This window comes from Raphanus sativus, chromosome 8 (assembly GCF_000801105.2).
Source record: "Raphanus sativus cultivar WK10039 chromosome 8, ASM80110v3, whole genome shotgun sequence".
Lineage (NCBI taxonomy): Eukaryota > Viridiplantae > Streptophyta > Magnoliopsida > Brassicales > Brassicaceae > Raphanus > Raphanus sativus.
In genome coordinates this window covers 17,712,098-17,728,957 of record NC_079518.1, presented here as the reverse complement: position 1 = coordinate 17,728,957, position 16,860 = coordinate 17,712,098, and the positions used below count along the sequence as shown (strand labels likewise).

General features: G+C 47.3%; 2 protein-coding genes across 3 annotated transcripts; one reads left to right on the top strand and one right to left on the bottom strand.

Annotated features, from left to right (window-relative positions):
* Positions 1-9,246: 9,246 nt before the first annotated feature.
* On the bottom strand, positions 9,247-12,576 carry LOC108849555 (meiosis-specific protein ASY2-like). Its single transcript, XM_056992439.1, has 4 exons — positions 11,733-12,576; positions 11,530-11,664; positions 10,555-11,447; positions 9,247-10,482 (listed from the first exon to the last, which is right to left on the bottom strand). Exons 1-4 carry the CDS (start codon positions 12,574-12,576, stop codon positions 9,388-9,390), a joined length of 2,967 nt encoding a protein of 988 aa, XP_056848419.1. The 3' UTR covers positions 9,247-9,387.
* A 1,379-nt stretch (positions 12,577-13,955) lies between these two features.
* LOC108822535 (uncharacterized) lies at positions 13,956-15,995 on the top strand. 2 transcript variants are annotated; one of them, XM_056992442.1, is made up of 5 exons: positions 13,956-14,456; positions 14,546-14,605; positions 14,941-15,068; positions 15,180-15,301; positions 15,405-15,995. In XM_056992442.1, exons 1-5 carry the CDS (start codon positions 14,333-14,335, stop codon positions 15,724-15,726), a joined length of 756 nt encoding a protein of 251 aa, XP_056848422.1. In that variant the 5' UTR covers positions 13,956-14,332; the 3' UTR covers positions 15,727-15,995. The 2 variants fall into 2 exon arrangements, with proteins under 2 accessions (XP_056848422.1, XP_056848421.1); XM_056992441.1 differs by having other exon boundaries at positions 13,965-14,456; positions 14,935-15,068.
* The last annotated feature ends 865 nt before the right edge of the window (positions 15,996-16,860 follow it).

The following is a 16,860-nucleotide window of genomic DNA, read 5'->3' as shown; positions in this document are numbered from 1 at the left end:
ACAGTATGCTATATTTCATACTAGGTGTTGTGCTCGCTCAAACGGGCCTGATCATTTTACAATTACTAACTAAATATCATGATAAGTTATTGTTTATGACCTTTAAGTTTTTTTACAGAATAGCAAACTATTTATATATGAAATTTATTTATCAGAATATATATTCAATATTGCGTTAATTTCTTGAAAGCTTTCATATATATAGTAGAAATATTTTAACTATATATTTTTGCAACTAATTTTATTTATGATTGAAAGATATTCTTTTTCGATGATAATATATATATATATATATATATATATATATATATATATATAAATAATTGTTTAATCTTTATTAAAGATATTCTTGGATAATAACAAAATATGTATATGAATTATCTTTTTTTATTTTTAAAAAGATTTTTATTATATCATTTTTAATTAGTTATCTGATTTCATAAAGCTTAAAAACGTTTTTATGTTTGGTTTTTATTATATTAAATAATAATTACTAAATATTTTATAATTACTCATTAATATATGTGTTACTAACTAAAAAATTATGATAAAAATTATTATTTTATTTCGTTTGGAAATTCTTGCATATTAATTATAATTTTTGAAAATTTTCTTTGTTCACATATTTATTATACAGAAATAAATCGTTTGGTTCTCTCTTCACCTAATCGCTTGATAGGAGAACCAACATTTCTTTGATGGTGTAGCCTAGGGGTGGGCATTTCGGTTTAGTTTCGGGTTCGGTTTGGGTTCGGGTTGGTTTGGGTAATTTGGGTTTTATAAAACTCAAACCAATTAAAACCAAAGTAGCTTTGGTTTGGGTTCGGTTTGGGTTTAATTAAGTTCGGTTCAGTTCGGTTTGGTTTAGATTTAGTTCGGTTTACATTATTATGGTCTAGTTTGGTTCGGTGTAGTTCGGGTTGGTTATAAAATATGAAGACATCAGTTTTATACTTTTATTAAAAAATAATCAACTCATAAACGATAGAGTGAGAATATAAAAACTTATGCAACATGATTTTATATATAATAGTATTATTTGAATCGTATTTATAATTTTTTTTTAAAGATATGGAAGTTATGAAAAAATGAAAAATGAAACTTTAACTAAAATTTATAAAATGTTAATACATATATATATATATATCATATATATTTTTACTATATATATATTGGATTATCGGTTTGGTTCGGTTTAAATCCAAACCAAACCAAACCGTTCGGGTTGAGTAAAACATGAACCAATTGGGTTATATAAAGAGCACGGTTCGGTTTGGTTCGGTTTAATTTCGGTTTGGTTGGTTCGGTTCGGTTCGGTTTGGGTTTTTGCCCACCCCTAGTGTAGCCGGTTGGGTTTTGAAGAAAACATCTCTTATCGGAAGTTGAACGGGTTTGAAGGATTTATATTGCATGGACCAAGAAGATTCGGCGTCTATGACAGTCCGATAAATGGTCTTTCTTCGATCTGACAAAAAAATTATGTTTAAATTCCGGCGAATCAAACAATTCTAGTCAAGTAATCTCAGTAAAGATGGAAGGCAGCCTCAAGTGGGAATCATCAATCTGCCTAGATGATGTAGACTGTTTCCATGGATTCTTCGGGACCTGAGTTCGAATCCGTCTACACTTAGATTATTACAGTGCGTGGCCACTGGGACTTTCACATTCTTTATGTGAAATGATTTACCATTTTTTTTTACTGGTGGAAACTGCGACATCAGATCCCCTTCCGCACGGTGGCGCGTGAACCAGTTCGATAGCATGCGTGTCTTGGGCTTAATTATTTAGTCGGGTTTGCCATGGGGATGGGTTTTGATTGTACACTTGTATTGCCAAGTTGGGCTTTAATGAAATTCAAAGTCGAGAAAAAAAAATCTAGCCTTCTTTTGATCTAGTGGCCGCGAATTCCCTCCGTGCTCCTGCTCTCACATCCTTCGGGTCACCTGTTATATCGTCGTCGTAGAAGTGATGGAGTCACCTAGAGGTTATTTCAAAATTTTACCCAAATTTATGATTTCTGATTTGTGATTTTTATGCTCGTTGTTGGGGATGGATTGTCACCACCCACAAGGCCCAGCGAACAGGAGGCCCATTACCATCAAGGAGGGAGCGGTCGGCTCGGCGTCGGCTCCGCGACTGACCCCGACTCGGCTCGTGACTACTTTAGCTAGAGGACGAGCAGCCGAAGCGAGCAACCAAACAGCTCGGGCCGAGCAGTCATCCCGATTGGGCCTGTATATCGAAAAGCCCATGACCAAAGGGAAGCGAATTAGGTCGAGACTAACCGACCTAGGAGACTATATAAGGAGTTGAGGACAAGAAGGAAGGGTATCACTACACAGACAGACAGACTCGCGGCAAGATTAGGGTTTCCTTTATTCTCTTTGTATCTCGCCGCTCTCTTGTACTTCCGGCTAGGATCTCACCGAGCATCGACTAGCCGGCTTTCTTACTCTTGTACCCTCGTTATTCCGACTCTAATAAAACGTCTCTGTTCATCCCACTCTTGAGTTCTTCTACTTTTTGTTGACCAAACTCACCTTAAACAATTGGCGCCCACCGTGGGGCCGATCAGAGTAACGTTTCTTAGCCTAGTATGACGATTGGTGACTCGAACCCCGGCTCTTCCGGCGAAGCGACCGAGCTTACGCCTCCGCCTCCTCCTCCTCTTCTCTCGTCGGACTTCATGAGCTCCGTGATGGCTCGCCTCGCGCATCAAGAAGAAGTCCAGAAAACGACGAATGAGCAGCTCGCTGCTCTCGTGGCTGCCCTCACTGCTCCCGCAGGACCGACGAACCGTTCCCAGCCCGTCTGCCGGCATCTCTTCCCTCCGACGCCGGCAGAAGACCGCGCTGTGGACGAATCTGACCCTAACGGTCCTCCCGCCGCACACCCTACTCCGACGACTGCAGATCCGACGACGATTCGCGAGATCGCCGAGCTCAAACTCAGCCTTCAGCAAATGAGCTCGCAGATTCACCAAGCGACGAGCGCAGCCCCTCAGATCGACAGCGTCATCGCCTCTACTTCGCGCTCGCCCTTCGCTAGCGAGCTAACCAGGGTCCAGCTCCGTAAGATAGAAAAGCTCCGTCTTCCCGAGTACAAACCCGGAGGCGACCCCGTCGAACACCTGACAGCCTTCAACATAGCTATGGCCAGAGCTCGCCTTTCCGACGAAGAGAAGGACGCAGGATACTGTCAGCTCTTCGTCGAAACACTCAACGAGCAAGCGCTAACCTGGTTCTCACAGCTCAGCGAGAACTCGATTCGCAGTTTCCGAGACCTATCAGCCGTTTTCCTCAAGACTTACATCATGTTTACCAAGCGAGCAGCAACCGCTTCCAGCCTGTGGAATATGGCGCAAACAAAAGACCAAAGCCTTAAGGACTACATGGAAAAGTTCAAAACGATCGTTTCCCGAGTCGACGTCCCTGATCACATCGCTATCGACGCTTTGATGAACACTCTCCTCGTCAACTCGAAGTTTCGTAAAGACCTGTATTCCAACCCCACGACTTCGCTCCCCGATGCTATTGCCCGGTCTCACAATTTCATCCGAATGGAAGAAGACACCAAGGCAATAATTCGGAAACAGAACGCTGCCAAGCCGGTTGCAGCCAAAAGTGCGGGAGCTCGGCCAGAGCCACGCCAGCACGCGCCAGCTGATAACGGCGGCAAAAAAGGAGGTCTCCTCTACGTCGTGGACGAGAACAACGCCCCTGTCTCAACCATGGTCATGCACGATAAAAAGTGGAATGTTTATCAGCGAGAGACCGACTCTCCAGATGCGTCCCCCAGTACCCCTAGTGCTGGTGTCGTGGCTAAAGTCGATTCGGCTCCAGGACCGACCAGAACTCCCATCGATCTCACGAAACATTGCAAGTATCACGACGTGAAGGGACACGACACGACCGAGTGCAAATCCCTCTACGCCCAGTTCCTCTCCTCGATCGAAAGCGGGGATTACAAGATCCAGCCGCCTAAACCAAAGCCAAAAGGAGAAAACAGCTGGAGCAGGAACAAAGACAAGAAGGCTCAGCGTAAATCGCAGGGCAAGAACCGTAAAAACGACAAACAGTCGAAGGATACGGAGAAAGCTGCTCGAGAGACCGATGACGACGACGACTCGGCAGATGACGATCAGCCGACCAATCGCCAGCGCATCGAAGTGATCCGCGCCCAACCGCAACAAGAGAACGAATCCGGGTCCTCGTCCGAAGAAGACGACGACACGAAAAACCTAGACAGCACTACGGATCTTCGCTCCCTCCTCGATCAAAAGTTTCGATCCGCTACCGAGGAAACGCCAGTCTCCTCCGATCTCCGCCGACAGATCGATTCGAATCGCGCCGCGAAAGCTTCGGCACAAGAATCCTCCCAAAGGCAGTGCGCCGACAAGCCGAACTGCGATCTGCGAGACAAACTCAACAAGAAGATCGGTGACTTGCGGACAACCCTTAACCGCAAGAAAAGGGATACTGCCGAATCGAGTAACGACCTCCGTGACGTGCTCCGCGCAAAGCGAGCACAAACTCGTCCCCGGATAAACGTCATTATGGGTGGATCGCCTCCCTGCGGCGATTCGGTAAGAGCAGTCAAAGACCACCGAAGGCAAGCCACCACTTCCCAACGGTGGCCCCAGAAGCAAGTGGACGATCAGCCGATTACCTTTTCGTCTGACGATACACTCGGCGTGCACCTCCCTCATAACGATCCTTTGCTCGTCGTGCTCGGTGTCGACAAGTACGACGTCACAAAAGTACTTATCGATACCGGGAGCTCGGTAGATATCATCTTTCGCGAAACCCTCGTAAAGATGGGGATTGACCTCAATGACGTCAAGCCTTCTACTCGGACCCTGACAGGGTTCAACGGCTCGTCAGAAGTGATCGCAGGCACGATCCGCCTCTCGGTTCACGCATGCGGGGTCACTCGGACAGTCAAGTTTTCTGTGGTCGGTTCCAAAGCCCCTTACCACGTTATACTCGGCACCCCATGGCTGCATTCAATGCGAGCAATCGCATCAACGTATCATCAGTGTGTTAAGTTCCCAGGATCAGACGGATCGATCAAAACTCTGAAAGGCGATCAGCAGGCCGCGCGTGATCTCTTGATCGCCACGGTTAAAATCCAGCGCTCCCAATCACTTGTCAACTCGGTCTCTCCTCCCACGAGCAAAGTCTGCCCGCAAAAGGAAGAGGTTCTCGAAGTACCAGTTGACGAGTCGGATCCGAGCAAATCAGTCCGAGTAGGCGCATTTCTGCCCGACGAAATGCAGCAGAAGATTCTCGAGTTCCTTAAGCAAAACCTATCCACATTCGCCTGGACAATGTCTGATATGAAGGGAATCGATCCAGCTATCACGACCCACGAGCTCAATGTTGATCCCAACTTCAAACCCATCCGGCAGAAGAGAAGAAAGTTGGGACCAGAGCGATCCAAAGCAGTCGCAGAAGAAGTCGAGCGTTTACTCGGTGCCGGCTCAATCACTGAAGTTCGTTACCCGGAATGGCTAGCCAACCCGGTGGTCGTTAAGAAGAAGAACGGTAAATGGCGCGTCTGCGTCGATTTTACCGACCTCAACAAAGCATGTCCTAAGGACAGCTACCCGTTGCCTAGCATCGATCGCCTAGTCGAATCGACGGCCGGCAACGAGATGCTGACGTTCATGGACGCCTTCTCGGGCTATAACCAGATCCTGATGCACCCAGACGACCGGGAGAAAACCGCTTTCATCACTGACCGGGGAACTTACTGTTATAAGGTGATGCCATTCGGGTTGAAAAACGCCGGGGCAACCTACCAGAGGCTCGTTAACAGGATGTTCGCCGACCAGTTGGGGAAAACAATGGAAGTTTATATCGACGACATGCTCGTCAAATCCCTCCGAGCCGACGACCACCTAGCACACTTGAAGGAATGCTTCACCATCCTAAACAAGTACGGGATGAAGTTGAATCCCGCAAAGTGCACGTTTGGCGTCTCCTCGGGCGAATTCCTTGGTTACATCGTCACGCAACGAGGAATAGAGGCTAACCCGAAACAGATCTCAGCAGTCCTGAACCTCCCCAGTCCGAGAAACTGCCGCGAAGTTCAGAGACTAACAGGACGCATCGCCGCCCTTAATCGCTTTATCTCCCGATCTACCGACAAGTGTCTTCCCTTCTATGATCTCCTCCGAGGGAACAAGAAGTTCATCTGGGATGATAAATGCGAGGACGCGTTCGTCCAACTCAAGCAATACCTGACGACTCCTCCCGTCTTGGCCAAGCCAGACGTAGGAGACGTTTTGTCTCTCTATATCGCCGTCTCCTCGGCAGCCGTCAGCAGTGTCTTGATCAAGGAGGACCGTGGCGAGCAGCGTCCGATTTTTTACACGAGCAGACGCATGACCGGCCCGGAGACCAGATACCCAACCCTTGAGAAGCTGGCTCTGGCCGTCGTCGACTCCGCGAGGAAATTACGACCCTACTTCCAGTCACACTCTATCGAAGTTCTGACCGACCAACCGCTCCGCACCGTCCTGCAAAATCCCAACAGAGCCGGCCGGCTGACCAAGTGGGCAATCGAACTGAGTGAGCTCGACATTACGTACAAATGTCGAACAGCCGCCAAATCTCAAGTCCTCGCCGACTTCCTTGTCGAGCTCACGCCAGATCTTGCACAAGACCTCGATGTCCCGAGTCCCAATTGGATTCTTCATGTCGACGGATCATCGACGAGTAAAGGATCCGGTGCTGGGTCCAGCTTCAATCGCCAACAGGAGAACTCATCCGCCAGTCTTTCAGCTTCGGCTTCCCGGCCTCTAACAACGAGGCAGAGTATGAATCGTTGATCGCCGGTCTTCGTCTCGCCCGAGCCGTCAAAGCCAAACGCTTGAGTGCTTATTGCGACTCGCAGCTCGTCGCTAGCCAGTTTAGCGGCGACTACGATGCTCGCAATGATAGAATGGATGCGTATCTCCGAGTGGTTCAGGAGCTCGCTAGGGAATTCGATTTCTTCGAACTCACCAAGGTTCCCCGCGGAGAGAACGTTTGCGCCGATGCCTTAGCCGCACTCGGGAGCAAACTCCACGATCAGGTCAAAAGGACGATACCCATACATCGGATTGACCGACCAAGCATTGATCCCTCCTCCGACGAAAGCTCTCCCATCGCTCCAATCTTTGCAACAACTCGACGATCCACCACCGATCAAACCGAAACTGAGACACCGGATCAAGCCGACACTGAGATGCTCGATCGTGACGACACCCCAGTCGATTGGCGAGTCGAGTTCCTGGATTATCTCCTACGAGAAGAACTGCCAAAAGATAAGTGGGCAGCGAGACGCCTGAAGAGACGCAGCGCCCACTATGTCATCATGAACGACGAACTTCACCGAGTAACCGCGAACAAGGTTCTCTTAAAGTGCATCCAGGGCGATGAAGTACGCCGAGTAATGGCTGAAACTCACGACGGAGCAGGAGGAAACCACTCGGGAGGCCGAGCACTCGCCCTTAAGGTTCGAAGCTTGGGATTCTTTTGGCCGTCTATGAACACTGACTGCGAGGCATACGCTCGTCGGTGCGACAAATGCCAGCGTCACGCTCCGAGCATCCACAGTCCCACTGAGCTGTTGCGGACATCTGCTGCCCCTTATCCGTTCATGAGGTGGGGGATGGACATCATCGGGCCAATGCCGACCTCGCGCCAACGTCGTTTCATCCTGGTCCTCACTGATTACTTCACCAAATGGATTGAAGCCGAAGCGTTCTCTCAGGTGACGGACAAGGAAGTCCGCACCTTCGTCTGGAAGAACATCATTTGCCGTCACGGTTTGCCGTACGAGATCATAACGGACAATGGCTCTCAGTTCATGTCCGGAAACTTCAAAGAGTTCTGCAACAAGTGGAATATCCGTCTAAGCCCTTCGACTCCTCGTTACCCGCAAGGAAACGGACAGGCGGAATCTTCCAACAAGATTATCATCGATGGTATCAAGAAGCGACTCGACCTAAAGAAAGGCCATTGGGCCGACGAGCTGGACGGCGTCCTCTGGTCACACCGAACGACTCCCCGCGGTGCGACCAAATCCACCCCTTTCTCTCTTGCCTATGGGATGGAAGCAATGGCCCCCGCCGAAGTTAACGTGACAAGTCTTCGGCGCGCCAAGATGCCGCAGTTCGTCGAGCTTAATCAAGATATGCTCCTCGATGCCCTCGATGAACTCGAGGAAAAACGAGATCAAGCGCTTCTTCGGATCCAAAATTACCAGAACCAGATCGAGAGCTACTATAATAAGAAGGTAAAAGCGCGCCCTCTCGAGCTCGGCGATCTCGTCCTCCGAAAAGTCTTCGACAACACAAAGGAGCTCAACGCTGGCAAGCTAGGGACCAATTGGGAAGGACCTTACAAGATCACCCGAGTCGTTCGACCAGGCGTCTACCGACTCGAGACTTCCCGCGGAGAGGCAGTTCCACGAGCCTGGAACTCTATGCATCTTCGCCTCTTCTACCAATAGATTCGTCTCATCTTTTTCTCCGAGCGAATGACCAACAGGTCACTGTTCGCGAAAAAAAAAAAAAAAAAAAAAAAAAAAAAAAAAAAAAAAAAAAAAAACCGAGTAGATGCACCTAACCGTCACTTCTACTCGTCCGAGTGAATGCGCTACTACAGCCACTTTCACTCGGTCAAACGAACTACGAAAGGCTTGATCCTCATCCGAGGTACGTAGGCATCCCTTCACAGGGTCCAGCCCCAACCAAAACAAAGTCCAAACTTTTTTTAGAATGACTAACGGTCACCTTTCCCCGAACAAACGATGCCAGCCCCTTCGTCAAGCGGAGCACGAGCACTCGCCCAGCAAAATCGGCTGAGCCTTGATCAGGTATCAGCCGAAGGGAATAACAGCCTTGCGTCACCTGTGCGTCGTGCACTGACCGGCTATCCAATGGAAATTTCAGACCAAGTCTGATCGAAGAACGACGGTTTGGCCGACCAATAGTTCTCTCGATCACTGCAATGCGTCTCGAAACCTTTTCCTCGGCAATTCAGTAGAACGATTAGAGTCTCTTTGTATTTACTTGAACGTTAGACTTGTAAAAGCTTCGTTGAATAAATAAGAATGCGAACGAACGACTCTCTAATCACTCTTCTATCTGAAAAGGAGGGAACTCGCTGGCAAATGCGAGCAACCATCCGGACTATTTCGTTTCTCGGTTATGGACAAGTGAAAAATGATTTATATACTTCTAAGTTAAACGACTTACGGAAATATATAAAGAAACACTTGTCTGATAAAAACCAAAAGAAAATAATTCATACATCAAAGGCTTAACGCCGAGAAACGAGGTCTTAAACAAACAAGGCCAAACGGCCGAAAAAGAGATACAACAAACATGGGTAATCATCCCTCAGCAGGGGGATCTTTCTTCTCAGGAGGGCCCGAGCTGGATACGTTGCCGGTACTTTGACCCTTGCTCGATGGAGAGGCAAGCCTGATCTCGCGGTTCGGATCCGAAAGGCCTTCACTCGCGTCAGGATCGGAAGTCCCGAGGGACGAACTGTCGGAGATTGTAACCAACTTCTCCCGGGCATCGGCACCGGGCGCCTTCGGGTCCACTTCAACGGCTTTCTTGTCTGGCGCAGCCGCTTTGATAGGAAGAGTGGCGTCGGGACGAGCAGGAGATTGTACCGTGTCGAGGAGGTCCCTAATAAATCCATCACTCGGAGATCGGAGCGCTGCCGCGGCTTCAGAATCGATCAGCTCAAGGTTCGACCCATGCTTGTCAACCTTCTCGAGGATTTCTTCGATCACGAACCGAGACTTCAGCACCAAAGGAGACAAGGTTAGATCCGAGTCCGGAATCACGCCTACCTCCAGACGAGTCGTCTCCCCATCGTAGTACTTCTCCAAGTCGGCGTACGTATCAATGGTCTCCTGAGGGATATCTTTCCCCGATTCCTTCAAAGCCTCGAGGCAGTCTCGCATCCCGCGCGCTTGACCAAGCATACACCGCGAGTCCTCGAAATCATCACGGCGCTTCTCTCGGTCCTGAATATTTTTGAAGCGTCGGGAGCATTTTCCCGTCATTGCCGCCATCACGCGGATTCGCTCATGAGTGACCTCAAGTTTGCGAGATTCCCTCAAGCGATCCATCTCCCGGGAGAAATTCAAAGCAGAGGCCACCACCTCCTTCTCGAGAGTCGCATTCTTGCCTTGCAAGTCGGCATTTCTCTTCCGCAACTCGGCTTTCTCTTTCTCCGCCTTCTTTACCAGGTCCCGAGCAGACGCCAACTCGATCGCCATGATTCCCCTCTGCTCGTCGAGCTCCTTCCTCAGCGCTTCTTCTTGGGCAACTGCTTCGTCCTTTGCACGGACTGCATCCTTCAAAGCCCGAGTCGCGCGTTTATGGCTCCTCTTCTGCTTGTCGACCAACTCGAACGCGCCTCTCAGCTCCTCATCGTATTTCCTCACTAAAACGTTCCAGTCTCCGAGGCTCTGCACGACAAACCACGTAGCGTCAGCAAACGAATAAGAAGAAAAAGAGATAAAGTCAGAAACCCGACTTACCATGATGGAGGTACGGGCGGCGAACTTGTACTCCTCCTTGAAGATCAAGTCCTTGACCGGCGGCAGCGCGCCCCGATCTCCCCTAAACTGACGAACCAGGCGACCGCACTCCTGCTCGTCATGCGCTAGCGGGACCTCGCGGTCGTAAGAGAAAGAAACCCTGTCCGGACAACCCTTCTTTTTCTTCTTCCTCTTCTTCGGGACAGCAACGGTCCCTTCAGCGACCTGAGGAGCGGGTTCCTCCGGCACGACTTCACGCCCCGGGCCCAGCGATTCCCCGGAACGGGTGGCATCTTCCTCCTCGTCGTTCAGCTCCTCAGAAGAGCCTCGAGGAACCATTTCGGCGGCTTTCTTCTTCCTCTTCCTCCCCTTGTCCTTCTTCTTGGCCTTTGGAGAGACCGCCGGAAGATCTTCGTCGCGGCTGCCCGCAGGCTGTGATTCGGGGACCACCTCATCTTTGGAACCACCGCTCGGTTCCAGGTCCCTGAGCTCGCCTTCCTCAACGGACGAGGATCGGATCGCGGGAGAATCGCCCCTTGCCTTCTTCCTTCTCCCCTCTGACCCAGAATGCCCTTGAGGAGAGGAAGCCCCAACGTTCGTTTCCTCGACAGCCGCGCCCTCCTCTTCGCGCTGTCTCTTCTTGTTGGTCTTTCTAACCAACTGAGCCTCAGCGTCCGACTCGGTCGCGCTCGGATCTCCTAAATTAGGCGAGCCCGCGGTATCGGGCTGAGATTTCTTTGCGGAGCCGACTTTCTTCGCAACCACCAAACTCAAATTTGGAATAGTCCTCATCGCTCTTGCTCGGTTTATCTCCCTCTGCTCGGCCGAATTGAACAAATTGACCCTCTTCGTCTTATTCGTGACAATGGGGATCGTGTCCGAACGCCAAACCTCTGCGATGAGTAAAAGCAAAATTAGATTCCATATCAAAAGGGACGTGTCAAAGCAAAGGAAAGAGCGAAAGGAAAGACTTACGCTGACTAATCCACCCGATCGATCGACTAATCCTCCGGTAGGAAAAATTATTCCAATGGTCCTGTCTCTGCGATGCGATCAGACGCGCGCTCGTCAAAAAGTCCTCCTCGTACTCTGCGGTGTTCGGAAGAGCAACTGCAAAGAAAGACAAACGGGAGTTAGACCACAAGAAACGGAAAATAAAACTGACGGGTGGTTTATACCCATCTCTCGGGCCCATAAAACACGATAGCCGGTCCTCAGCGGCTCCTCGAACGCAGCCCTGTCAGATTTGACGTAGAAGTAGGACCGCTGCCAGTTGTTCGTCTTGTTGGGGTAGCCGGTCACCACGTTATAGTTGGGGCGGATCTTCAGCGAAATCAGTCCGCCCTTTATCTTCGCTGACACTAATTCCTCGAAAGCTCGGACGTTGAGAGGAACACCAGCTTCTGCTCCGATAATCGTCAGTGCCACGGCCAGCCGCCACGCACCATTCAGAAATTGGCTAAGGGCGGCTCCTCGGCGCATCGCAAACGCAGTGACGATTCGAGGAATCGGAAACCACAGCTTCGTGTCGCCCTCGAAGTACGACTCGTAGACGCACTGGTAGCCTTTCGGAGGAGACCAGGGCCGCTGGTCGCTATTCGGGATTATAAACGTAACCCCCGCTGCGTCGCGAGCCCGTAGGAGTCTCGTCACCGACTCGACGGTCGACCTCGTCTTCTCGACACCCCGCCAGTCCTGGCCTTCGACGACCGAAGGACGCACGCGCTCCCGATCAAGCGGAGGTTGCTCCTCGAAGATGTTCCCCGGATAAAAGCTTATCGGGATCATCTGATCGTCAACATGATCACGACCGTCGTCGTCCTTCCGCGACTGCACTCTCGATTCCGAAATAAGAACGCGCTGCGCACGACTCAAGTTCTCTGTATCCATCATCGCCTCGCGATGAACCGCCTCTTGGCTTCCTTCAGAACCACGGACCGTCTCTAAGTCATCACCAGATCCCGACGAGGCCGCACGCATCTTCCCCTTTTGTTCTCGAGAAAGTTTCTTACTTGTCGACATTACCGAGTAAACGATAAAACGAGAGCAGAAGAAAGAGAGAGAAGCAACTTAGAGAGAGAGAGAGAGAGTACCTGAAGATTGCGGAAGAATGGGAGATCTGAAGGAAGATCTCTTATTTATAGGGAAGGGGACGCGCGCTCAACGAGGCGTCATAATTAGCCCTAAACGGGCCTAAATGGGCCTCTAGACGGGCTCGCGCGTCGGTCTCAAGCGCGACCTTTCGGTTTCCCGGTCCGAAACCTAACGACGCTTTGGCTTCCCGATCCAAAACCTAGTAACGGTTCGGCTCCCTCGCTACAATTGGCGACGGTTCGACGTCATACCATGAATCGAATGCGATCAGATCCCCGGTTTGGAAAGACCGTTGTTCGGCATCAATCCAGACGATTTATACCGAATCGCGGAAGTTCTTTTCTTCGGACAATTTCTGGCGGAGCCGTCAAAATCAACAACGAGTCTCCTGTTCTTCGAGCCCTAAAACAACTAGCTCACAGCGATCGTTTACTCGACCGACTATGAGCTAGGGGGGGACTTATTGTTGGGGATGGATTGTCACCACCCACAAGGCCCAGCGAACAGGAGGCCCATTACCATCAAGGAGGGAGCGGTCGGCTCGGCGTCGGCTCCTCGACTGACCCCGACTCGGCTCGTGACTACTTTAGCTAGAGGACGAGCAGCCGAAGCGAGCAACCAAACAGCTCGGGCCGAGCAGTCATCCCGATTGGGCCTGTATATCGAAAAGCCCATGACCAAAGGGAAGCGAATTAGGTCGAGACTAACCGACCTAGGAGACTATATAAGGAGTTGAGGACAAGAAGGAAGGGTATCACTACACAGACAGACAGACTCGCGGCAAGATTAGGGTTTCCTTTATTCTCTTTGTATCTCGCCGCTCTCTTGTACTTCCGGCTAGGATCTCACCGAGCATCGACTAGCCGGCTTTCTTACTCTTGTACCCTCGTTATTCCGACTCTAATAAAACGTCTCTGTTCATCCCACTCTTGAGTTCTTCTACTTTTTGTTGACCAAACTCACCTTAAACACTCGTTCGTGTCAAGTTTCCATCTAACGTTATAATCTGGTTCCTAGGAATCACTGTCAGCTTCTGAGTTAATATCTAAGCAGCCCTGGGACGGGAACGGAGACGGGAAACGGCAAACTTAAAAATTTTAGATACGGGTACGGCATAGAAACGTCAACCAAAATATAATAAAATATAAAAATATCCATAAGCTAAAATATTAAAATCTTAAACATAAATTTTAAGATTAAAAACACAGTTGATCAAAATACTAGACAGCAATAAAACATTAGTACTTGGGGATCTTTTCAGAGTTATTATCTATGTTTGCTTTTCTATATATAATAAACATAGCTTTTAAAGTAATAAATTACTTTAGGCTAGCGGCAAATGTGCCGTAGTAAAGTCACAGAACTTGGATTTGACTTTCAATTAGTTCATTTTGTTAGATTTTTTGTTAATGAAGGGCATAGAAGTCATTTTCTTTTCATCTTCCTCAAACTGCAACCCTAATTACCGACAGATTTTTCAACATAATTCTTCAATTGTTTTTGATGATTTGCATCGTTTAAGATCCGTTTTTGTTGTTGTTAGTCACGCATTATGATAGATTCACCATACAATTATCAATTTTTAGAACGGATACATCTCCTTTGTCTTGGAAACGCATCTCCTTTGTCTTGAAACGTTTCCGAGACGTCTCCCTCCTCTCACCAAACCCGTCCCCGGTTAGTCATGCCGTCCAGGGTTCATTGCACATGTGTTGGGGACGTTTCCCAGGCGTTTCCGGGACGTACCCGTCCCCCCGGCGAACCCGGTACGCGAGACGGTAACCAAGTGGCGTACCCGTGCAACCTAGGTTAATATCGATGCTGTTTTGCTATCCCCCAAATTTATTTTACTAAAAACAATGTTTTTTTTGTTTGTTAATTGTGTACGATTATGCAGATGGGAAGTCTAATTTCGCCAAAGAGCTTTACGGCGAAAGTTTGGAGGTTTCAAAACCTGGTGAGAATCTGAGTATCATATGTTATATGCAATTTAAGTACCTTTGAGGTTCTGTCTCTTGCTCTGTACGGTACCTGATAATGCTTTTCTTGATCATAGTTTTACTAAGATTTCAGTTTTCACCTGTCTGAGACTAGACAGTTCATGAGGTGATAGAATCTGTGTTTTCTCAATTCCTGCTATCTGCTATAGTACATATTGTAAGAATTGTGCTCTGTCCCCTCTGAAGGGAAGTTTCATGGTTGTTACTTTTATGATTTTCTGTATGATACAACTCATCTCATCACACTAAAAAATGCATTGGTATTGTTTGCTTTCCTTGTCTTCAGGAACAGAATCATCTCTTGCTTTAGGTAATCTTGAGAATGGAGATGGATCCTTTTATGGAAGTTCAGATGAAGAACCAAGTGAAGCTTACTCTATGAAAAAGGATACTGAGAACAGACGTGAAAAATTCCACATGGTATTCTTTGTAAACTGTTATTTTTTTCCGCATATATATTCACTATTTTTTCTACAGTTTCCATAAACGTTATATATATTGATTGGCTTTTCTGCTAATTCGATATCATAGCTTGGATACCGTGATGGGATTTCTGCTGGTCAAGAAGCTGCTGCTCAAGAAGGTTATAATGTCGGCTATAAGGAATCAGTTCTTGCTGGCTACAAGTTTGGTATTGTTAGAGGTGTTTCCAGGTTATTACTAAATTAGCTTTGCCCTGCTGTGATGTGTTGCATATAGCTGAGTATATGCAGGAGTAGTAGTCTAATGCATATTCTGTTTCGACCTTTTTTGAAGTGCGCTGGCCTTTCTCCCAGATGAGCTAAGAGAAAAGGTGATCGATGAACAAGAAACTCGAGACAAGTTTAAGAAATTACACAGTTCTGTGCATGCTCTCTCAACTGAAACCGCATTGAAACTGTTTTATGGAGCTTTGACTACAAAGCAAGGGGAAGAGAAGAGTGGAGAAGAAGGGCCTGGCTCTAGTCTTGGTTCTGGTTCTGGTTCTGGTTCTGGCTCTGGCTGTGTTTCAGCCACAAATGACTTGGGAAGCTATGTTACTGAGCTAAGCTCTCTTCTTGACAAATCTCCTAAGATTAAAGTTAGATTGGACGCATAGTCGAAGATACGAGTGGAGGAAAAGGAACTCTAGTCCTGATTCTGGTTTGGGCACGACAAGCTACTAGCTAAGCTCTCTTCTGGACCAGTATCTTATGATTGATGATGCATAGAGGAGGCTTGTTACCTCAAGTTATTGCCTAGCAGGAGCATGGGGGAGGCTTGTTCCCGATTCTGTTTTGTATCTGAATTAAATATTTTTGTATTAATATCAAAAGAACAAATGTGACTTAATTAAACATTGGCAGTAGACTGCTCAAATTGAGTTTAGTTTGCTCATAATCTCAAAGTTACACTTGCATTGCCCAACAAAACAAATATGTATGTGTGTCTAGTTTCATTATACAATCAGAACCGAACCAGTTGGTACTGAAAGAAGCAAAAGACCGAACCAACCACTAAATTATTGATTACGACGATGAAGAATCATACTTCTGAGATTCAGATCGCCTCACCTTTCATTATGACATCCATTCAAACTTTCAAAGTGAAGATTTTACTATGTATTAGCTACAAGAGAAGATGAATCCAACTTTTTTATTCTTTATATATGTTGATCTCATTATGCTATTGCATTAGACCTTTTTGTGTATTTATGTATCATGTGTTGGTAGATTTCTTTGTTTTCTTTAAAACAGGGTTGCAGTATTAATGTTTAGATTATATTTTGGTCCGCACGCTGATTATTTTTTGGTTGAAGAAAACAAAGTAATAGTTTATACATTATATATCATTTCTTGTTAAATTTGTGTACATGATTTATATAAATTATTTTGTGTGCTAAATTTTCGGATTCCGAAGAAAATTATATGTAATTTGTGCTACGCATTAATTTTTATTCATATTTTAAAATTATATAAAAAATAATTATCAAAATTTTCATTTTTAGTTTTATTATGTATTTTTATACCTTATCTAGATTCGCGGTAGAACAAATAAATTTGATGATCTGTCTATAATATGTTTAGATTTAGTGAAAATTCAGTAACTAAAAACCGGGAAACGACTATTTCATACCCAACATATCGTGATATATTCAACTCATATCCGATTTATATGACCATGCTAAAACATATCTAAACTTATATGGTTGTCCTAAAATATACCCAACTTATAATTTTTTGGCAAAATCATA

Bases quoted from the DNA above. Each gene is read 5' to 3' on its own strand.
- LOC108849555 (XM_056992439.1), bottom strand. From the start codon at position 12,576: ATGTCGACAAGTAAGAAACTTTCTCGAGAACAAAAGGGGAAGATGCGT. The intron at 11,448-11,529 runs GTAAGTCTTTCC...TACTCATCGCAG, and splicing joins GATCGGGTGGATTAGTCAGC to AGGTTTGGCGTTCGGACACG. The intron at 10,483-10,554 runs GTAAGTCGGGTT...TTTGTCGTGCAG, and splicing joins CCGCCCGTACCTCCATCATG to AGCCTCGGAGACTGGAACGT.
- LOC108822535 (XM_056992441.1), top strand. From the start codon at position 14,333: ATGCCGTCCAGGGTTCATTGCACATGTGTTGGGGACGTTTCCCAGGCG. The intron at 14,457-14,545 runs GTTAATATCGAT...ACGATTATGCAG, and splicing joins GGCGTACCCGTGCAACCTAG to ATGGGAAGTCTAATTTCGCC. The intron at 15,069-15,179 runs GTATTCTTTGTA...TCGATATCATAG, and splicing joins GACGTGAAAAATTCCACATG to CTTGGATACCGTGATGGGAT.